The following is a 20,349-nucleotide window of genomic DNA, read 5'->3' on the forward strand; positions in this document are numbered from 1 at the left end:
AAAAATCATATTGTATATTTTTAGTTTGTAGTTGTTCATAAGTTTTTCTATAAACTTGCTAAAACTTTGCAAATTTTTAGAAACTAGCAAATTGATATTCCATTCATTAGCATTTAATATCTGGCAACCGGAATAAATTTCAGCATAACAATATTAAGTTAAAGAATTAAATGTAAGGTGATGCGAAGAACATGGATGACACAATATTAAAACACAACTATTCTTCCAGCGAGTGAAATAAAATGTTTATCGAGTTAGTTGAGTATACACTAGGAAGCTGTCATATTAGATGGAGAGGTGACATATAAAATTAGGGGAATCATGTAGATTCATGACATTGCACTAATGGAACAACATAATCATTTAGATGTGTGCCATTTTTATTTTTTGTTATTTTGCCTATGTTGAGTCATGTCCTTTTCTCTTATATGTGATGTTCCCGCGGAAATTACTAAATGAACTCGAGCTCCATGGAGCCCTTTGTTACAAAAGTTAAAAAAATAGGTTTTAAAAATATGAAAAAAATTCAAGCATACATATGGATGTATACTACTTGTTGCAAAGTTTCATGGCGAAATAATTTTTTTATGCGAACCACAAAAAGACAAAATCATGTATTACTAGCACATGTACTATTCACTATATAAGTACATGTTTTTTGTTCTTTCTGTATAGATCACATCGAAACACATTTCATGATAAAATTTCAAACGTATCATGTATACATCTACAAGAACTTGTGTGTTTATTTTCAGATTTTTTTGAAATTTTGAAAGTTAATTTTCGAATTGTTTTTGCTCCATGGAGCCCTAGAGCAAATAAAAAAAAGTCTCACGTTCCATATATTTTTTAGAATGCTTTTGAATGTGTTTTGAATAGTTATAACATTTTTCCTGGATATTTTCGTGATGCTGGATGGATAGTTGGGACATTTTTCTTGAACCCGCAACACATTTTTAATGACATGTTTTCAATTTTGTTGAGATTGGCGAACATTCTTCTTGAACTAGCATTACATTTCCTGATGCGAGATAGACGTTTTAAGTCAGTAACAGGACTTTTTTCTTTAACTAGTGGCACATTTCCAAAAGCCATATGAACACTTCTGTTGAGATGATTAAAAATCTTTTTATAAATGATGCAACATTTGTCAAACAAAAAAGTTCGCTTGCATGACAATTTTGTATGGCCTGTTGGAACAATTTGTATAGTTAAATGATCAACTTATAGCAATGCTTTGTTAGCATTTCCTTTGCAAAATTCTTAGTCCACCAACATAATTTATGTTTTTTATGGAAATAGAGAAATTAAGGTATATACTAGTTTAGCTCACATCAATGTAAGGCATAGAGATGCACACGAGTGGGCTGACCTGTGCATTGTAGTCCCTCAACTGAGGCCCTGTGCTAAAAGTCATAACTTATCACTGGAATAATGGGCCAGTCAGAAAGCAGTGAATTGATGATCAAAGTATATATTTTTGGCAGGATCGAACAACTCACAAACCGAGCAAAACTATAAAAAAAATAGTCGATTGCTTTGTGGTAACAAGTAGCGGCAACCTAGAAGCATATCCTATGGTGCAATGAAATTTGGAAAGAAAGGATAAGAAAACAATAAAGAAATCAAAAATACACTAGAGCAAGAATCGGTTGAAAGGGAATATATAACATTTCCACCAAATGCAAGCCCCAAGGATGAGTCGTAAAATAAATATAGATGGCACATGGAGTCGAGTGCAACTGCATGTAAGACCATACTTATATATAGAGTGACCACCATTGAGATGGAGTAGACAAATCAGAGTAAAAATAGCTTTCTAATAATGAACATGCATCCTCATATACATTTTGTAAACTTGCACTACTACTCATATTCACATATGCATGCACATTGCCACACACAACGACAATCACAATAACATTAATTGTAAACTAGACTCACATATTTATATTTCTTAGTTTCCTAATAATGCAGATGCATCCTCACATACGTCACCCGGTAGTTGATTATTTTGTTAACTAAATTTCAGATCGTTTGCAACTAAATATGCCACTGGATGATCCCCACCACTCTGGTTGCGAGACAAAGTCTTCTCAACCACAACTCCATATGAAACGATGTCCACCTGCCTAGAATGCATTGTGGAAGAATCAAGGTGTTCGTACGGTGTCATCCTCAACACATTCTGTGACCTCAAAGATGCTGAGCTCCGAAGGACCATCGATGGCGTAGGTGTCCGATTGTACGCGATTGGCTTTGAACCCAAGATATCTTCAGGTGCCTAAAGCAGCCTATTGGCTCAAGATAGAAGTCATTTATATTGTTTAGACAACTAGGAGGCAAAGTCTATTATGTTCATGTGCATCGCCATCCTAGAGGAGCACCAGCGCGCATGGTGCCGCCGCAGCAACAATTCCTACAATATGGTCTCTTTTGCAAAATAAAATAAACTAAAATTGTAATGTAACATTTGTTACAGAGGTTTCTGCAACACGACTTATGTTGCAAAGGTTTTTGCAACATTAGCTCTTTTTGCAATGGTGGAGGGCGCCGGTCAACGACTCAATAGTATCAGATCTTACAGCTTGCAACCCGGGCGATCTATTCAAAAGATCAACCCGGGGACACATAGCACGCCCCACATAGTAATATATCGCAAGTTTATTTCCAACACATGTGTTAAGATGTATTTTACAAGCCAATTACGTGCATTGCCTTATCAATGTTGAGTCAAGAAATTCCTTATGTTCATGTGACTTATTCTAGAAAATTCCTCTGACCCTGTGGTTTATATAGGGTCATTTGCACAACTTATGAGAGAGGGATAAAAGGATGTAGCCCAAGGGTAGAGCGGGCCATTTTGCTAGTTTTATAAAAGAGGCATGCATTAGGTGGCAGTCGAAACTATGCCCCATCAACAGGTGAGAATTGCTTTCATCTTCATGGTTCACAATATAATTATGTACATTTTGACAATAACATCTAAATACACATTGTCTCATAGGTGTATATGCACCATGCGTGTAAATTCGGACATTATATGTGTGTGCACCAAGTTTCGATGAAAAAGGACATTTTTTGTAGCTTGTGTAAAAAAAAGCAATTTTCAATGCTTGATTACAGCTATTCACGAGGCATTTTTTTCATCTATTTTTTACATGCCATAAAAAATGTCCCTTTTCACCGAAATTTTGTGTGCGAATATAGGATGTCTGGATGTACACGCGAGTTTTTTTTCTCGAACTTTTAACATTTTGAAATGTGTTTTTATACATATTTCATAATAGGTGTATTTACACCTAGGAGCCAAAACGCCATTCTCCTAGAAATACTATACATGAAGGGCAACCTAATATTACAATTGCATTAGTTGATGCTGCCGCTACTATACGATTAACATTACACAATGGTAATGATGGTGCCCATCATCAAACACATTAAGGCAGAGTGAAACGCTGCCGGCCAGCTATGCCACATGGTGCATGTTGGTTGGCCGCGGTGAGAATTTTTTTGATTTTTTTGGAGCATGTAAGTGAGATTTTTTTCCTTATTCTTTTTGAGGAAAGTTTTTCTATTTTTTTCTTTTTAATATGGATGTGATGTGATAATTATTTTCCCAGTTTTGAGATGAAGGTGAGGTTTTGTTTCCTTTTTCCCTTTAAGATGGAGAAACACACGCACATCTTTCTCTCAAGCGGCCCGCAGTGACGGCCCCAACCTCTATTCCTCTTCATAGGGCTTACTTTTTGTGCCATGAGAAAGAGACTACATGTGATGTCATGAGAAAAGAGACTACAGATTAAGAGCTAGGCTCTGTTGCCGCGGTTGGAATCTTTTTGTGGTGAAAAAGTAGTAGATGAGCTTTTAGGGGCTATTGTTGGAGACAGAAAACACGATTTCAAATCAGATTTTGATACCCAACTAGTGTTTTGATTTTCGGCCGAAAAAAACAATTTTCGGCCGAATTTCGTCCATCTCGCCTGGGCCTGGTAAATGTCTGTGCCGGCCAAATTTTTCGGCCCATTTTGAACAGTTTTTTGGCCCAATCCAACTTCTGGGGCCTCCCCTTGTCTGCCTAAGTTTAACAGTAGCGAACCGAACACCCGAACCCTAAACAACTAACGACCCCCCTGCTCCTCCCGTGTGTGCGGCGGCGGCGCTCCGCCCAGATCTTCCACTCGTCGCCGACTGCCTCCCCGCTCGAGCCTCGCTCCTGCCCCGTTCGCGCCTTCCTGATGGCAAGACTCCTTTTTGTTGACCTCTGCTGGCTGCGGGTTGCAGCTGAATCCATCGGCGATTCTTCCTCAACTCTGCAACACCTCTCGTTGTCCTTGTTTCAATCTTTTCTTTTGGACCTGAAAGAGAGACTGATGCAGATCTTTTAATCCCCAACGCTAGTTCGGTAAACATTTATTTACGTACTCCTCGGTGTTGTTCAACTGCTATACTTTTCCTCTGCTTGTTTTCAAATTTTCCGGCTGAATTTCGGCCAATTTTTTGTCAATTTTTATTTAAAATTCAAATTTTGGTTTTGTAATTTCGTCCGAGATTTTACCAAGATTTTTAAAATAGCCGAATTTCGGCCATCTCGTTTGGTGGCGGAAAAAAACGCAAACCGGAAATCAAAACGCAGTACCCAACTAGTGATATTTGTCAAATATGCCAACATCAGCAATCAATTAGAACAATCAACTAGATGTGCCGGCTTTTGGGAGCTATCTCAGTTCTGAAGTCAAAAGCAACAGACCAGCAATAACAAACACGAGTATTAGTGCCTTACAAGAATGAACAATTGAATGGAAAAATGATTTTGACGCTCACAATCGTTGTGAACACATGATGAGCATGGATAATTCATTCACACGGAGATATATTTGGTCGTCATATGTTATTCTGGATTATAACATTTTACATCATGCCACCTTCCCAAACCCAAACACAGAAATGATGTAATGAAACTAACTTCAAAGAAAGGAAATGGGATGTGGCAGCATCATGGAACAATCTTCAAAACCTTCATCTTATCAATCCATGCGTTGAAGGACTTGGCCGTGTTACGGAATCCAAGGAATCCATGCTCCTTGCTCTTGTTCATGCTATCCAAATGCTCACACTTGACATTGAACACGGCATCGAGGAACCACCAATTGGCGATCTCTTGGAGCTCCGTCGTGACAAGCTCATTCTCCTGGAGGATCTCTGCCCACACCGCCTCCTTCCCGGCCATGGCGTCGGCGAGCATGAACCGGCTCTCCTCTCCCTCATATCCCGCCCACTCCACCCCGAATCGGTCAGCCACCATCGGCCAGAGCTGCTTCCACTTGTACAAATCTCCATTGCTGCAATTGAAAGCCTCGTTCTTTGCCAACGGATCGACGGCTGCCCAGATCTCCTGCTCGGCGACAAGATCCGCGTCGGAGGCGTCGCTGAAGCCCTCCCAGGCAACCCTGCTCCCAGGCCACCTCAGCATGGCGCCCTCCTTGCGGCAGATGGCGGCATAGACGCATAGGCTGGCCACGACATTCATGGCGCTCCGGGGAGAGAACCCAAAGACCACGGAGGGACGGTGCACAGACCAGCTGACGGCGCCGTCGCGGCGGGAGACCTCCTCAAAGAGGACGTCCTCCTGGTCGTAGTAGAAGTTGGGGTAATCGAGGCGGGGCATATCCTCGGTGTAGGGCGGGTCTGGGACGGGGATCTTGCCGATGGCCTCGTACGGGCCGATGTAGTGCTTGCGGCCGGTCTGGAGGCAGACATGAGCGAGCGCGGGGCAGCCCGGGACGACGACGGAAAGCACGTTGCGGAGCATGGCGGAGTTGGCCTCCCGGTTCTGAGCCTCCGTCGGGTGGCTGGACCACGCGGCGTAGAAGACATGGGTGATGTCGGTGAGCGGCGTGAGGGCCTCCGCCACGGCGACAGGGTCGGCCAGGTCGAGGTGCAGGTGCGTGACGGCGGGGGAGGGCGGCGGGGACCAGGGAGGGAGCGGGCGACGGGAGACGGCGTACACCTTCCAGGGCCCGCCGGGGGTGTCGTGGCGCGGCAGTATGTCCACCAGCGAGGTGCCGACGATGCCGGTGGATCCGACGACGAGGGCGACGCTCTGGAAGGAGGGCTCGGTGCGCTCCTCCTGGCTCTTCTTGACGGCGCCCACCGCGCCCGCCCACCACCAGCTCATCGCGGGAGTCAGCTAGCTAGGCTACTATGGCTCACTCGGCACTGAAGCTCACGTATAGGTACAGCACAGGCTCGAAGCCTTGGTTGCATTACAACGGAGGACTCTGGTCATTTTATAGACTAATAGTATGAGCTAGTACGTACGCAGTGACGCACGCGGCGTGGCATCTGGAAGAAGGCAATTGCCCTACAACAAGAAGATAGACTAGCAACAACACAAGATAGTTCTAGGTGGCAGCATTATTCAACGACCAATGCTACGTGTTGGACTGCTTTCGTGGTCAGGTGGCTCGATGTGTATGCGCTCTTGTTGTTTTTCTGGTTCAGTTCCATGTGTTTCTTTCTTGTGTAGCGGCATGGGTGTCGAGGGCGGTCGGGAATTTTCTTTTCTTTTGAAAAAGCCTTAAGCGATAAAATAAGGTGGGGGAGTTCCTTCAAGTCCACCAGAATTCAAGTATGGGCTTGAGCGTTTGGTGCTTATGGAGTTTTTTTTATAAAAAAATGCCAACAGGCTAGTCTAGCCCGGGTCGGTTTCATTTTTTTTTACCGAACGTCACACTTGTGGGTACCCCAGATGGAACGAATCATGCCTTCCAGTGGAGGAACGGAAGGCAGACCCTATTTGACGCTCCAGGCACCATTACTATTGTCGTCGAGGTAGCATAGTTAACCACCACGCCCCCCACCAGGATCTGTTAGCTTTCACTTATTTCTTCTTTTATTCGTCCTTTTCCTTATTCTTTTTTTCTTTTCTCCGTTTCATCTTCTGTTTCTTTCTTTTTGTTCTTACTGGCTCGATGAATTGTTCGTAAATACATGAACTTTTTCTTCAATTCGATGATTTTTTAAACTTGATAAACTTTTCCAAATTTGTGATTTTTTTGGCAAATCCATATATTTTTAAAAAGTCCATGAACTTTTATCAAATTTCATGTTTTTTCCTATTTGATGATCTTTTTCCAAAACTTCAAAGAGCTTTTTTTAAAATTGATGAAATTTTATTTAAATTGAAGAACCTTTGTTTAAAATTCCGTGAACTTTTTCAATATCGATGAACTTTTATGAAAAATAGATGATTTTTTTAAAATATCCAGGGGCTACATTCACCAATCCGTATAGATCACTGACGGGAAAGACCGGAACGTGTCAGCGGCCAGATAGAAGAGGCCGACGTTTGACAGAAAGACCGCATGGCGGAGGAAGATTGCTAGGGCCAAACCACCAGAGCCACAATTGTAGCCGCAACATCCCAAGTAGCATCGCAGATCAAGGCCATGAGGGCTGAGACCATGACATAGCCTGCCATGCATCCGGCCAAGGTGGAGAACCACAACGCCATCCGATCTGGGTCATGCCCAAATCCAGCCAACGCCGTAGCCCCAACCGCACACCTCCGACACAGCGGATGCCACGCCGCCGGTAGCCGCCGCTCACGCCCCTCGAGCGGATGCCGTGCTTAGATGGCGGACACTAGAAACCGTGGCCCCAACGCGCGCCGACACTCCTTCAGATCCGCTGCCCAACAGAGCCAAGAGATTGTCACGAGAGAAGCCCCCGCCGCCACCGTCGGCCGTGCAAGGGAGAAGGAAGGCCCGACGGGACTAGGGTTGGTGGCGGCGCCTGAGTCGCCCAGGGCCAAGGCAACGCAGGGCTTGTTTCTTGCTATGGACTCTAAATGAGAAATAGCAAATCAAAAAATCAAATGATGTAGGAGTTAGACATAAATGTGTTTTTTGCTATAAAAAACAAACAAGAACAATCTTCAACTGTTCTATCGATCAAGCGGCAACTTCTTCGATTAGAAACTCTCACATATCACCCTTCAATCTTTCGAATACGCTTCATAGTACATTCACCCAAGCACTAGTACTAAATAAAACACAATTGTGCCAAACTGCCGATTTACTTATCATCAAGGCGGTTACAGTAGTCGAGGAAAACCTTAGCAAGACTGAGAGGAGCGATCAGAGTGAGAGGGCTAATCAGGTCGTCAGAGACGTGCTCTCGCATGCCATCTGTACTGAGGTCATACATGTATATTGCATGGTACATAAGCACTTCACCTCCAAGATGCATGTCTTCAATATAGATGCAGTTGCGATCGATTGATGGAAACTTGTCTGCGTCCACGGAGAGGCACCTGCTGAGGCCCAGGAATAGCGCACGCCTGCCGATGCAGTCCAGCGGGTCCAGCACCATGCGATCAACGTCGACCCTGTAAACTTGAGCGGCGCGGCGGCCATGTGAATATGACGGTAGGCTGACCACCAACAGGTCCCCGTCCGACTCAACGAGGATGGCCGTAACCGAAGGATGGACGCTCCCCTTCAACAATCCTGAACACGCACCCCTCGGTGTCAGCCACGTAGACATGGCCGGCGTGGGCGAGCATGCTACGGACGTAGAATCCCTCGCGGCCCTCAGAATATTGGGGGAACTGCACCGCCCGAAGTTCGTTTGCCGGATCGGGGACGAAGTAGACGGTGTGGGGCACGTAGTGGCAGTCTTCGTCGTCCTCCTCATTGTCACCGTCGTGCTCATCTTCGTCCTCGTGGCCGCCGTCCCAATTATCACCGTCGTGCTCCTCTTCGTCCTGGTACGGTGTGCGGAGCACCGAGCCTGTGAAGGGCTCAAGGACGCAGATGGTGCGCGGGGATTTTTTCTCCTTGAGGATGAGGAGGCCGTCGGAGGCTTCAAGCAGCCGGTGGTCGTCGAGCATGGGGACGCGGCGGCGGAGGAAGCGTCCCGTGGAGACGTTGACGAAGAGGCGGCGACCGTCGGCGGCTTCCTGGAACTGCTTCTCGTGGAGCATGACCAAGTTCCGGGGGCGGAACCGAGGGTCGGCACCATCGCCGAGCGGACGTGGCTTGGCGAGCGCGGAGCGCCAGCCGTAGCACACGGCGCGCATGCCCATGTAGTAGTCGATGTCGCCGGCGTCCAAGAGGTCGGCGCCGAAGCGCCGGAGGAGGTCCCGGGGAAGCAACGACCAGTCAGCCGCCATGGCGGATCGGTAGGGATGGCGTATCGGAGACTATCGGTCGATGGTAGGTAGTGTGGCAGCGAGACTGGCCGAGCAGTATACTGGACGGGGGAACGAAGGTGTGGGAGGAACACCCTGTTTATAGACGGATGGATCGATGGCCGGCGCTTGGTTCACCACCGGGCGCCGCCGTTGGTTTAATGGACTCGGAAGACGAGAAGAGAGGAAGCACAGCATGCAGTTTAATGGGCTCGGAAGTCGGAGGAAGTTGACCTTTTGCATGCATGACCGCCGCTTGCACCAATGCCAACCTCTGGCTGTTTACTCGAGGACGACTCGTGAAACCACAAGAGAAAAAGTGCATGCAGCCATTTCCGCTTCTGTCGTGCATTCCCAAGCGTTGTACTCAAAGTAAATAAATGTGTCACCATATTTCTAGGCTTATCCGTTTTTCTTGTGTACTCAAATATTGGAGGTAATCAAAGTAAATACCACGACGCATCAATAACTCAAATATAAATATTCCGACGAAACTATAATTTTAAAAGAAAAATATTACAATCCAAACATAATTTTTGAAATAAAATAGTTCGAATTTGAATACAGTTTACTCAGACACATGTTGTAATTATCCATAAGAAACACCCACAAATGGCCGCAAATGCTCACCGAGATCATTTTGAAGTTATGTATGAGTTTGCTGATTGCGAATCTGATGATGCAGTTCAACAAATTCCTCAAACGTTCATTGGATTTTGATCTAGAGGCTATATAGGATCACCCATGTTTTGAACTTCAAGGCCAAGGCATACGCCCTCATCCTCATCCTCCACAATCGTATTATACATGATCACACAAGCTGTCATCACTTCCTCCAATGTTTCTGGATCCCATTATTTAGCAAGTTTTGAAAGAACTGCAAAACAAGCTTGGAGCACTCCAAATTTCCTCTTCACATCCTTACTGGCACCTTCTTATCTTGTAGCAAAGTGACATTTTTTTACCTCATGGCATCGAGATGGTCTTGACAAAGGTCGCCAATGAGGGATAGATACCATCACAAATATAGTACTCCCTCCATTTTTGTATACAGTGGCGAAGCCAGCGTGTAGGCATTGGGTTCACTTGAACCCAACGATCTTTGCACGTCACATCCATGTATACACGTATTCACTTGCATGAACCCAATACAAATGCATGCTTGAACCCATCAAAGCTAGCTAGTACGCACGAGCAAGAAGCCTCTTAGCCCATTGTAAATTTATTATAACATGATGAATAGCCCAACAAAAAGCCTACAGCTATTTCTCAAAACAGAAGAGCCCAATACCATACGATACAATCCACGCAGCAGGCTCGACAGTTGACCGGACGATTCCATACCATCCGCTTATTGTTTCCCCCAGTTCGTTTCCCAACCTGGCCCCTCGGTGTTTCATATCTATGTTCTCCATCACGGCGCCAGATCGGCAGCCTCTGGCGGCAAGCCAAGAACAGTAAATCGGCTGTCGGTGGCTGGCAATTGAAGTCAAAACTGAACGTAATCAGACCACTCCGTCCCTGCTGTGTGGTATTACCTTTTACCCTAGTTTTCTGATTATTTTCCCCTGAACTTTGATTGGTCTATACTATGTTATGCAATAATATTTCTCAAAAAGAAATTGATCACCCGATTCAGATAACGATGCTGGCACTTCTAGACCATCCTTTAGATGTAATTAAGCAGTACATCGAATGCCGCTGCTGCAAATAATCTCCCAAAGTTTTCAATTGACAGATAAATTACTGCCATATGATGCGTTTGATCTTTTCATGATAATGAAAGATCGAAAGGCTACACACTAAAATGCGAGTGGCTTTACATGCTTCTTTCGCTTGATGGTACTTACTTTGAATTTGTCAAACTAACTTGTCATTTTTCCAATATTTTCAGCAACATGAGAAGCTGACCATGAAGCTATGAAGTTATTTGGGTACTACCATGTTTATAAAATGAAAATAAGTGATTTTATAATTTCATCCAACTGGTATGTCTTGCACTCTTTAGCTTTAAATTTAATCAATATGTATGTGTGTGTGTGTGTCTATATATATATATATATATATTCTGTTTGTTACACTCTTGTTGTAAGAAATTAATTCATACCAAATTAATTCTCACAGTGAGGTAATGAGTGAACCCATTGGCCAAATTTTCTGGCTCCGCCCCTATTTGTATACAAGGCCACAATGAAAAATACATTTTGCATCAATACAAGGCCACCAACAGTAATCGAGACGAATATTAATAGCATGACTTAATTACTAGCATGCATGCAGTGGATGATAATGACACACTCATCTACTTCCTCCCTCAGGCTGGTCATAGTGGGGAGTAACTTAGACTAGTGTCATATGCATGATACTAGTCTAAGTTACTACCTTCATAATGCAAAGTAACATGATAGTAGTATCATAGATGGCTTCATTTATTAGCTTGTAGACTCATTTTGTCTTGGGAAACGCTATGTTACAGTAACATATTATGTTACCACCTCACATTAAATACTTGCCACATAAGCAAAAATTTCTTGGAGTGCGCTATGTTACTAGCTAAGTTACTCCCACTATGACTAGCCTCATGGCCACTCAATTTCCTCTAATGTGCATGCACCCTATTAATTAGCCCGGTAAACAAGAAAATAAATTGGCTTGTAAAGCACACATTAATTTTTATCTTGGTACATGTAATTTGAGTTTGTGGCCTTGTATATAAAAATGGAGGGAATACCCCATATTGCATTCATGTCCATTGATGATATAGTTACACGCAGGAGCTTTTCCCTCACACAACCTTGCAAGCAATGAAAACTGTTACAACATGTCGATGTCATTATGAGACCCGGATATGTCAATGAAAGAGTGTCAAATCCAGAGGTTTTGTGATGTAACCGCTTCAAGATTAATATTGGGCTTTTTATGATGGCCCTAGTACTACTACTGTCCTTGCTGAGCATATGGGCAGTTCTTCCCTTTCCAGTTCATTCAATCCAGAGATCTGAGCATATATTTAAACCCTCATGATTCTCAAGTGCCATGAGTATTGCTTTGTCTTCGGCATTTGGTTCTCGCATATACTCCGATCCAAATTCCTTCACCATTACGATGGCAAATCTAACCATGACCTCCAACCATGTGCTCTTATACATTCAGAGGTACTTGTCCAACAAATCTACGGTTCTAGGCAAGCATCCTCATACCAGTCGTACACTTCTGTAGACCTGAGAACCCAATGTGACCAACACCATCTTTCTTCAGTTTGAAGTAATCATCATATATAGACACTGGCACCTGTGTAGAGGCGCCTGAATAATAATAACGTGGAAAAAATTATTTTGAATGGTGCATCGGGGGAAACTAGTCATCATAGTCATATGACCTTTGTTGAACCCTTGAAATGAAAAATATGCTCACTATGGCTTTTTCAAGAATAGATATTATCGCCGCTATTTCATCCTCATCTTTGTTATCGTTTAATGAAGATGAATCTAGGAACTCAGCGTAGCAGTACTCATTGTGTGAACCCGTCATGTTTGTTTCAAAGCGAACAACGAGTACATCAAAATATGGCCGATGGCCTTTAACCGAACAATTGTCGGGTGCGGTGTCCACCATGGACGACGTCTACAGAGGCGGAGGGTACCTTTGTGGCGACTGGATCCATGGGAGTACGTTGTTCGTGTGGCGACTGGATCCACGGGACTACCTGTGTGGCGACTGGATCCACGGGAGTAGGTTGTTGGATCCACGGGAGTACGTTGTTGGGCGGCGGCACTGGCGCTCAGCGCCACTCCATCGCGCAGCTCCACGGCACTCGCTCCACTTCAGCGCGCACCTCCGAGGCCACTCGGGCAACTCCGGCAGGCACCTCAATGCACCGCCGACACCTCCTCAACCTGCCACCTCGCGCCGTTCCGGTGAGATGCCTTCAGGCCTCGTCTCCAGCGAGGACCGCTGCCTAGAGGATTTGGGCAAGCAGTGGCTGCCGGGAGGATTCGCCGCGCAATTGATCACCGCCACGGACTGCTGCGAGATGGCGTCCGCCTGCGTCGTGCTCCAGGTGGAGCACCTCCGGGCCAAGGCGCGATGCAACCCAACCTCGTCACCGCGACATCCGACCTCCTCACATGACGGCCATCTACGTGTTGGACACTAGATCAAGCGTGCACTTGCGCATGCGCTGTGCGGCAAAGGAGTCTCGACTGCCGCATCTGCCGCTAGCCTCGCTCCTAGCCGCGCGCTGCGTGTGCTGGGGGTGGAGGGACCCACAGCTACTGCGCCGCGACGGGCCACACCCGACCATGACAGCTCGCTCTCCCTCGCGCTAGACAGCAGCAACGTCAGGGTCGCCACGTCGAAGAGCATGCTCGTCGTTGACGAGAGCGTTGTCCGCGCTTCTAAGTGTTCGACGAATGATGCAGGCGGGCATCTTACCAAATGGGGCAGCACCGTTGGGTGCAGAAGCCGTATTCGCCTGTCCGTCCGTGTTCGTTGTCCGTTTTGCCAACTTGAACGGACAAAAAATGGACAATATCCGCATCCGTTCAGGCTGCCCCGTTAGAATTGGCTTAATAGCGTCCAGACTGGACATTTGCAAACGTTTTCCCTAAACTGTTAGAAATAAGTTAGTGTTAATCTAGCCGGTAATTGCTTAGTTATTAAGCAGTACTTGTCAGCTGTTTGTGTCCAAACACTATACGGATCAATATCTCTATCATCAAGGAACCATGGAGATGCATGAAATTGCACCGATGGTACTACAACGCAATCATCTAGATGCATGACATTCTTGGTTATTACTCTCCTTTACTACATTCCTTTATGTGTTTTGCCAATGTTGAGTCGTCAAATAACTTTTTTTTATGTGTGACGTGCCTGAAACTTCCAATGGTACGTTTGGATCTGATTTGAATAGTTACAACATTTCGGAGCACATTTTTATGGTGTTGTATGAAGAAAAAACTTCATTTAATGTATGGATAATTGTTTTGAACTATTGACATATTTTTTTACCTTAAGGTGAACATATGATTTTCTAAACTGACAAACATTTTCATGCACAGGCTCGAAGCCTTGGTTGCTTGCATTACAACGGAGGACTCTGGTCATTTTATAGAGGACTCTGAGCTAGTACGTGTGCAGTGACGCACGCGTCGTAGCATCTGGAAAAAGGCAATTGACTTACAACAACCGGATAGTTTTAGGTGGCAGCATTATTCAACGACCAGTGCTACGTGTTGGACTGCTTTTGTGGTCTTCGGCTGTTGTTGTTTTTCTGGTTCAGATCCACGTGTTTCTTTCTTGTGTGCAGGCATGGGTGTTTTTTTTTCGACAAGGTGCCGGCATGGGTGCTGGCAGCGGTCGGGAGTTATTTCTTATTTTCGGAAAGGCCTAAATCCGTAAATTAAGGCAATGTTTGACCGAACTTTAAATTTCTGAGGTACCCTGGAACGAATTGCTCGAAATCTGACCAACTATTTCTTTTTTCTCCTTTTTTCCTGTTTATTTTCTTTACATTTTTCATTTTGTTGTTTCTTTTTTACTTTACTTCTCTTTCCTTTTCATATTCTTTCATTTTCATTTTTCTTTTTCAAAATTATTTTTATTTTTCAAGAAATGTTTAGCAATTTAAAAATGTTTGCACAATTTCTTCGAAATTTCAAAAACTATTCCTGTTTTTCAAATTTTGTTAATTTTTTTAGAAAATGTTAGAAGTTCGACTTTTTGTTTGCTTCTTTTAAAAAAAATCAATAATTCAAAAAACATTTAGTATTTCCAATTTTCGATAAATTATTCATTTTTAAATTTTGTTTATGTATTAAAAAATTGTTCATGTTTCCAAATTTTGTTCAGATTTTCAAATTGTTCTTGATTTCAATTTTTTGTTCTAAAAAGTGTTTGTGTTTTTTTTAAAAAATTGGGATTTAAATTTTTTTTATTCCCATGTAAAACTTTTGTTCTCTATTTCAATTTTTTACATCTCTAAATTAAAATTGTTCATGCTTCCAAAAAATGTGCTGGATTTTTCATTTTCTTCCCATGTTCAAATTTTGCTCTTGAATTAAAAAATTTGTTCTCTCAATTCAAAAAATGTTCATGATTTTCAAATATTTGTACCCATGCTCAAATTTTTTTCTTGATTTCAAAATTTTGTTCTCCAAATTTAAAAGAAGTTCAGATTTTTCTAATATTATGGAATTTAAAAAAAAATCACATTGTTGTCCAAAATTTAAAAATGTTCGGAATTTTTCAAAATTTTGTTGTGTTTGTCAAAATTGTTCGCAAGTTCAATTTTTGGGTCCATTTTTTGCAAATATGTCCGTGATTTGTTACTTATGCAGTAGAACTCGACAGGCACTTGGCCAAGCAGCTCGTGCACATGAGTGGGCGGTCGCATGTTTGAATCATGCCAACTCCCTTTTTCTCGTGTTCGTTATTTTCCACCTCACTTCTGTGGGCCGGCCCAGTTTGCGCGGCGCCCCTACGTCAGTTTCCTATATGACACAGATTGCGTCGTATAGGATGCTCCCGAAGCACTCCTTCGAAGGCGGAGAAGAAAACCCTATATGCCGCACATTACGGCAAACTATCGGTTGGACAAGCAAGATGCGGAGTCTGCTATATTTGTGAGCTTTGGGAGCTTGGCGTCTATGGATCAGGAAGAGCTAGTGGAGGCTGCATGGGGCTTGGCCAACAGCCAAGTACCGTTTCTTTGGGTGATCAGGCCTGACTCGGTTCAAGGTTTGGGGAAGGTAGGCCTACCTAATGGCTTTAAGAACGCAACACGTGGTAGGGGAATGGTAGTGAACTGGGCCCCGCAACAAGAAGTTCTTCGGCACCAAGCGGTTGGTGGCTTTTGGACCCATAACGGCTGGAACTCTACATTTGAAAGCATATGTGGGGGTGTTCCGATGATATGTAGACCCCATTTTACTGATCAGATGATAAGCCAGGTATGTCTAGGAGGTCTGGAAGATAGGGTTTGAGATAGAGGGCAAGTTGGAGAGGGGGACCATTGATACGAGTGTTAGAAACTTGTTTTTCCAGGAAGAAGGCAAAGTGATGAGGCATAAGGCAAGTGATCTCAAGTACAAGGCAACCCAGTGTATCAACAAAGGAGGCTCTTCAAAAACTAGAATTGATTTGTTGGTGAATTTCATAATGTCATTATCTTCTTCCATTTAGATGAGACGTGTTTCCTATTTTCATATGAATTCATTCCTAAAACTTAGAATGTTTTCATCATACGTGGACTTGTTTGGAATATGACTGAACTTGCATATTGCTTAATACATTTCTGCCAACATTTGCATACTTCCATTTGGCACGTAATGTCATTTATGTTTGTAGAGTTGCAACATACTTCATCCATTTTAGAAAAATTGCATGGCTAGGATGGACATATGACGAGATCAATCGTGAGGCAAGTTGCATGTTGTGGATGGACATGCAATTAGGTTGGGACGGAGCAAATTACATGTCGAGAGTGGATGTGCAAATAGGTCGGATGAACTATACGTGTTAAAGATGGAAGAATACCTTCAGTGAGCTCGAGGGCGCATACACCACGTGGGGCGAATACCTTCAGTGGAAGAATACCTTCAATGATCACCTATACATGTGACATATACAACACGTGTCACATTAAAAATAATAGGGAGGGATCAGATCGATCCTAGATCACTCACTGCATCCGTTTGTCCTACCATCTCTTCATCGCGTGAACAAGAGCGAACCGTGTCGACTCCCTTTATACTCACCACACACTCTACTGGATGGAAAATGGAATGAGGGTGGGAAAGAGAGAGCGTCGAATGGGAGTGAAAAGAATGCAAACGAGAGTGAGTTGACTCTTCCAACAATGCCGGCCCGCCCAACACCCAAGCCGCCACCACACGAGAAACACGTGGATCTGAACCAGAAAAACAACAACAGCGCATATACATCGAGCCAAATGGCCACGAAAGAAGCTAACACACGCAGCACTTCTCGAGTTGAGTAATATTACTGTTGTTGATTAATCTTGCCACCGAAAATATCTGGTTCTGTTGCTAGCTAGTCTATCTTGTTTCAAGTAAATTGCTGGTCTACGACGTACGCGTGCGTCATTGCACACGTACCAGCTCATCATAGCCTTGTATAAAACGATCAGAGTCCTCCGTTGTAAGGCAAACAAAGCCTGTGCTGTACCTATACCTGAGCTTCTCCTTGCTGCTTCACAGCCGAGTGACGGAGTCAGCCTAGCTGCCATGACATCCGCGATGAGCTGGTGGTGGGCGGGCGCGGTGGGCGCCGTCAAGAAGAGCCAGGACGAGAGCGCCGCGTCCTCCTTCCAGAGCGTCGCCCTCGTCGTCGGGTCCACCGGCATCGTCGGCACCTCGCTCGTGGACATACTCCCGCGACAGGACACCCCCGGCGGGCCCTGGAAGGTGTACGCCGTCTCCCGTCGCCCGCTTCCTCCCTGGTGCCCGCCGCCCTCCCCCGCCGTCACGCATCTGCAGATCGACCTGGCCGACCCGGCCGCCGTAGCAGAGGCTCTCACGCCGCTCGCCGACATCACCCATGTCTTCTACGCCGCGTGGTCCAGCCACCCGACGGAGGCCCAGAATCGGGAGGCCAACTCCGCCATGCTCCGCAACGTGCTGTCTGTCGTCGTCCCGGGCTGCCCCGCGCTCGCCCACGTCTGCCTCCAGACCGGCCGCAAGCACTACGTCGGCCCCTTCGAGGCCGTCGGCAAGCTAGGTGTCCCAGACCCGCCCTACACCGAGGACATGCCCCGCCTGGATTACCCCAACTTCTACTACGACCTGGAGGATACCCTCTTGGACGAGGTCTCCTGCCGCGACGGCGCCGTCAGCTGGTCCGTTCACCGTCCCTCCGTGGTCTTTGGGTTCTCTGCCCGGAGCGCCATGAATATCGTCGCCAGCCTATGCGTCTATGCTGCCATCTGCCGCAAGGAGGGCGCTGTGCTGCGATGGCCTGGCTGCAGGGTCGCCTGGGAGGGTTTCAGCGACGCCTCGGACGCGGACCTCATCGCCGAGCATGAGATCTGGGCTGCCGTCCATCCGTTGGCAAAGAACGAAGCTTTCAATTGCAGCAATGGGGATGTGTTCAAGTGGAAGCAGCTCTGGCCGATGCTGGCCGATCGTTTCGGGGTGGAATGGGCAGGGTATGAGGGAGAGGACAACCGGTTCGTGCTCGCCGACGCCATGGCGGGGAAGGAGCCCGTGTGGGCGGAGATTCTCCGGGAGAATGAGCTTATCACGACTGAGCTCCAGGAGATCGCCAATTGGTGGTTCGTCGATGCCATGTTCAATGTTGAGATCGAGCATCTGGATAGCATGAACAAGAGCAAGGAGCATGGATTCCTCGGCTTCCGTAACACGGCCAACTCCTTCAACGCATGGATTGACAAGATGAAGGTTCTCAAGATTGTTCCGTGATGCTTTTATATTGTCTATATCTAGTCCCATGCTATAATCTAGAAAAAGAAAAAGAATAAGCTAGGACGGCGGCAGGGCTGCAGAAGGTAACATGGTTGCTCGGAACGTGACCTATTTCGCTTTCGCGTCAATCTTATATCTCTCCATCCGTTTTCGTATACGTCGGTCTTCCGGCATCGATATCACGAACTACACGTACGCTCGCTCGCACAGCGAACGAACGAATTGAGGTACATGACGTTCATAGATTAGAAAACATTTCATCGATTTTATATTAAAAAACTTATGAATTCGAAAAAAAAATCTCCGGACTTTGTAAAAAAGTTCACAGATTTGAAAACAGTTCAGTGATTTTGATAAAAAGAAGGTCACGAATTTGAAAAAGAGCTCATCGATTTTGAAAAAAAGTTCATGGTTCTGAAAAATGTTCAACGATTTCCATAAAAAAATACGTGAAAATCAAATTTGTTCATGGATTTAAGAAAATGTTCACAAAACTTCAAAAAAGTTTATCGACTTTAGAAAAAGTTCACTGAATTTGAAAACAAGTTCATCAATTTAAAAAAGAGTTCACAAATTTAGAAAAAAATCATCAATTTTGACAAAGTTCACAACTTGAAAAATGTTGAATTATTTTTAAAAAAGTTTCATCAAATCTCTAAAAAAATCATCATATTTGAAAAAAGGTTAAATTAATTTGAAAGAAAGTTCATTGAATACGCAAAAAGTTCATCGGATTTGAAAAAATTTCATTGATTTTTCTTGAAAAGTTCATAGGTTTTGAATAGATGTTCACAAATTTGGAAAAAGTTCATGAATTTGAATAAAACTTCATGTATTTTGGAAAAGGGTTCGTTGATTTTGAAGAAAAAGTTAATGAATTTGAAAAGAATCCAGGCATTGAAGGAAAAAGAACAAGGAGAAAGAAAGAAAAAAGAAAAACTGAATAAAAACGTATAAAAGAGCTCAGGAATGGAAGAAAAAAAATAAAAGGACAAAAATCAATTGGTTGACATCAGGTGCGATAGCGTAGTGGTTATCGCTCTTTCATACGTACCCTGAGATCGCGGGTTTGATGCCCTTGTTCTGGACATTATTTTTGAGAGTTTACAATTCAAATCGTATATCATATGGGCCGGCCTAGTTAAGAGCGCCTTCAGCGCCAGTTAGAACTTGTGTTTTTCTAGATTTTGTCTATTCGACCCACCTGAAGCGAAAATTACGCCGGTTTCCCCGTTTTTCAGGCCGACGCCTCGCCTATCTCTCTCTTTTTGGGCTACTTCTCCTATCTGCTCACAAACTAGGGCTTTTGTTTTCTTGTGTCTGCTCCGGCCCGTGTATACCACCACCAGCTCGTGCGCTTCCGGCCCATGTGTGTTCCTCCAAAAACTAAAATCACCCAATCCATCATGGATGGTGTCCAACATTTCCCCGCCATCAGTTAGCTTCGCACTCGGTTGCGTCATACTGGCGAACAGTGGGCGAGCACCCACTTAATTCACGTCCAGCGTTCACAACCCGGCAAGCTGCGGGGATGCATGGCGAGTCAGCAAAATGGAGGGACGCGTTCAGGTCGCCGGTCCATGGCACAGACATGCCGGAAAGTGGCCGAGAACTGGCGTGGATGGTCGAGCTGGGATGCGGCGTACTAGTAGGACGATTGCATTTCCGCCGGCCAGAGCAGCGAGTGCATCGACGATGGCGTCCCCC

At 44.8% G+C, this 20,349-nt stretch overlaps 2 protein-coding genes and 1 pseudogene across 2 annotated transcripts; 2 read left to right on the top strand and 1 right to left on the bottom strand.

Moving 5' to 3' along the window:
* Positions 1-2,049: 2,049 nt before the first annotated feature.
* LOC109748321 (UDP-glycosyltransferase 76B1-like) lies at positions 2,050-16,717 on the top strand (annotated as a pseudogene).
* On the bottom strand, positions 4,877-6,259 carry LOC109748316 ((S)-8-oxocitronellyl enol synthase ISY1-like). The gene has a single exon (XM_020307352.4). It carries the CDS (start codon positions 6,176-6,178, stop codon positions 4,997-4,999), a length of 1,182 nt encoding a protein of 393 aa, XP_020162941.1. The 5' UTR covers positions 6,179-6,259; the 3' UTR covers positions 4,877-4,996.
* Positions 16,718-17,359: 642 nt separating the features above from the next.
* LOC109748315 (3-oxo-Delta(4,5)-steroid 5-beta-reductase-like) lies at positions 17,360-18,792 on the top strand. The gene has a single exon (XM_020307351.4). It carries the CDS (start codon positions 17,446-17,448, stop codon positions 18,637-18,639), a length of 1,194 nt encoding a protein of 397 aa, XP_020162940.1. The 5' UTR covers positions 17,360-17,445; the 3' UTR covers positions 18,640-18,792.
* The last annotated feature ends 1,557 nt before the right edge of the window (positions 18,793-20,349 follow it).

This window comes from Aegilops tauschii, chromosome 3 (genome assembly GCF_002575655.3).
Source record: "Aegilops tauschii subsp. strangulata cultivar AL8/78 chromosome 3, Aet v6.0, whole genome shotgun sequence".
NCBI lineage: Eukaryota > Viridiplantae > Streptophyta > Magnoliopsida > Poales > Poaceae > Aegilops > Aegilops tauschii.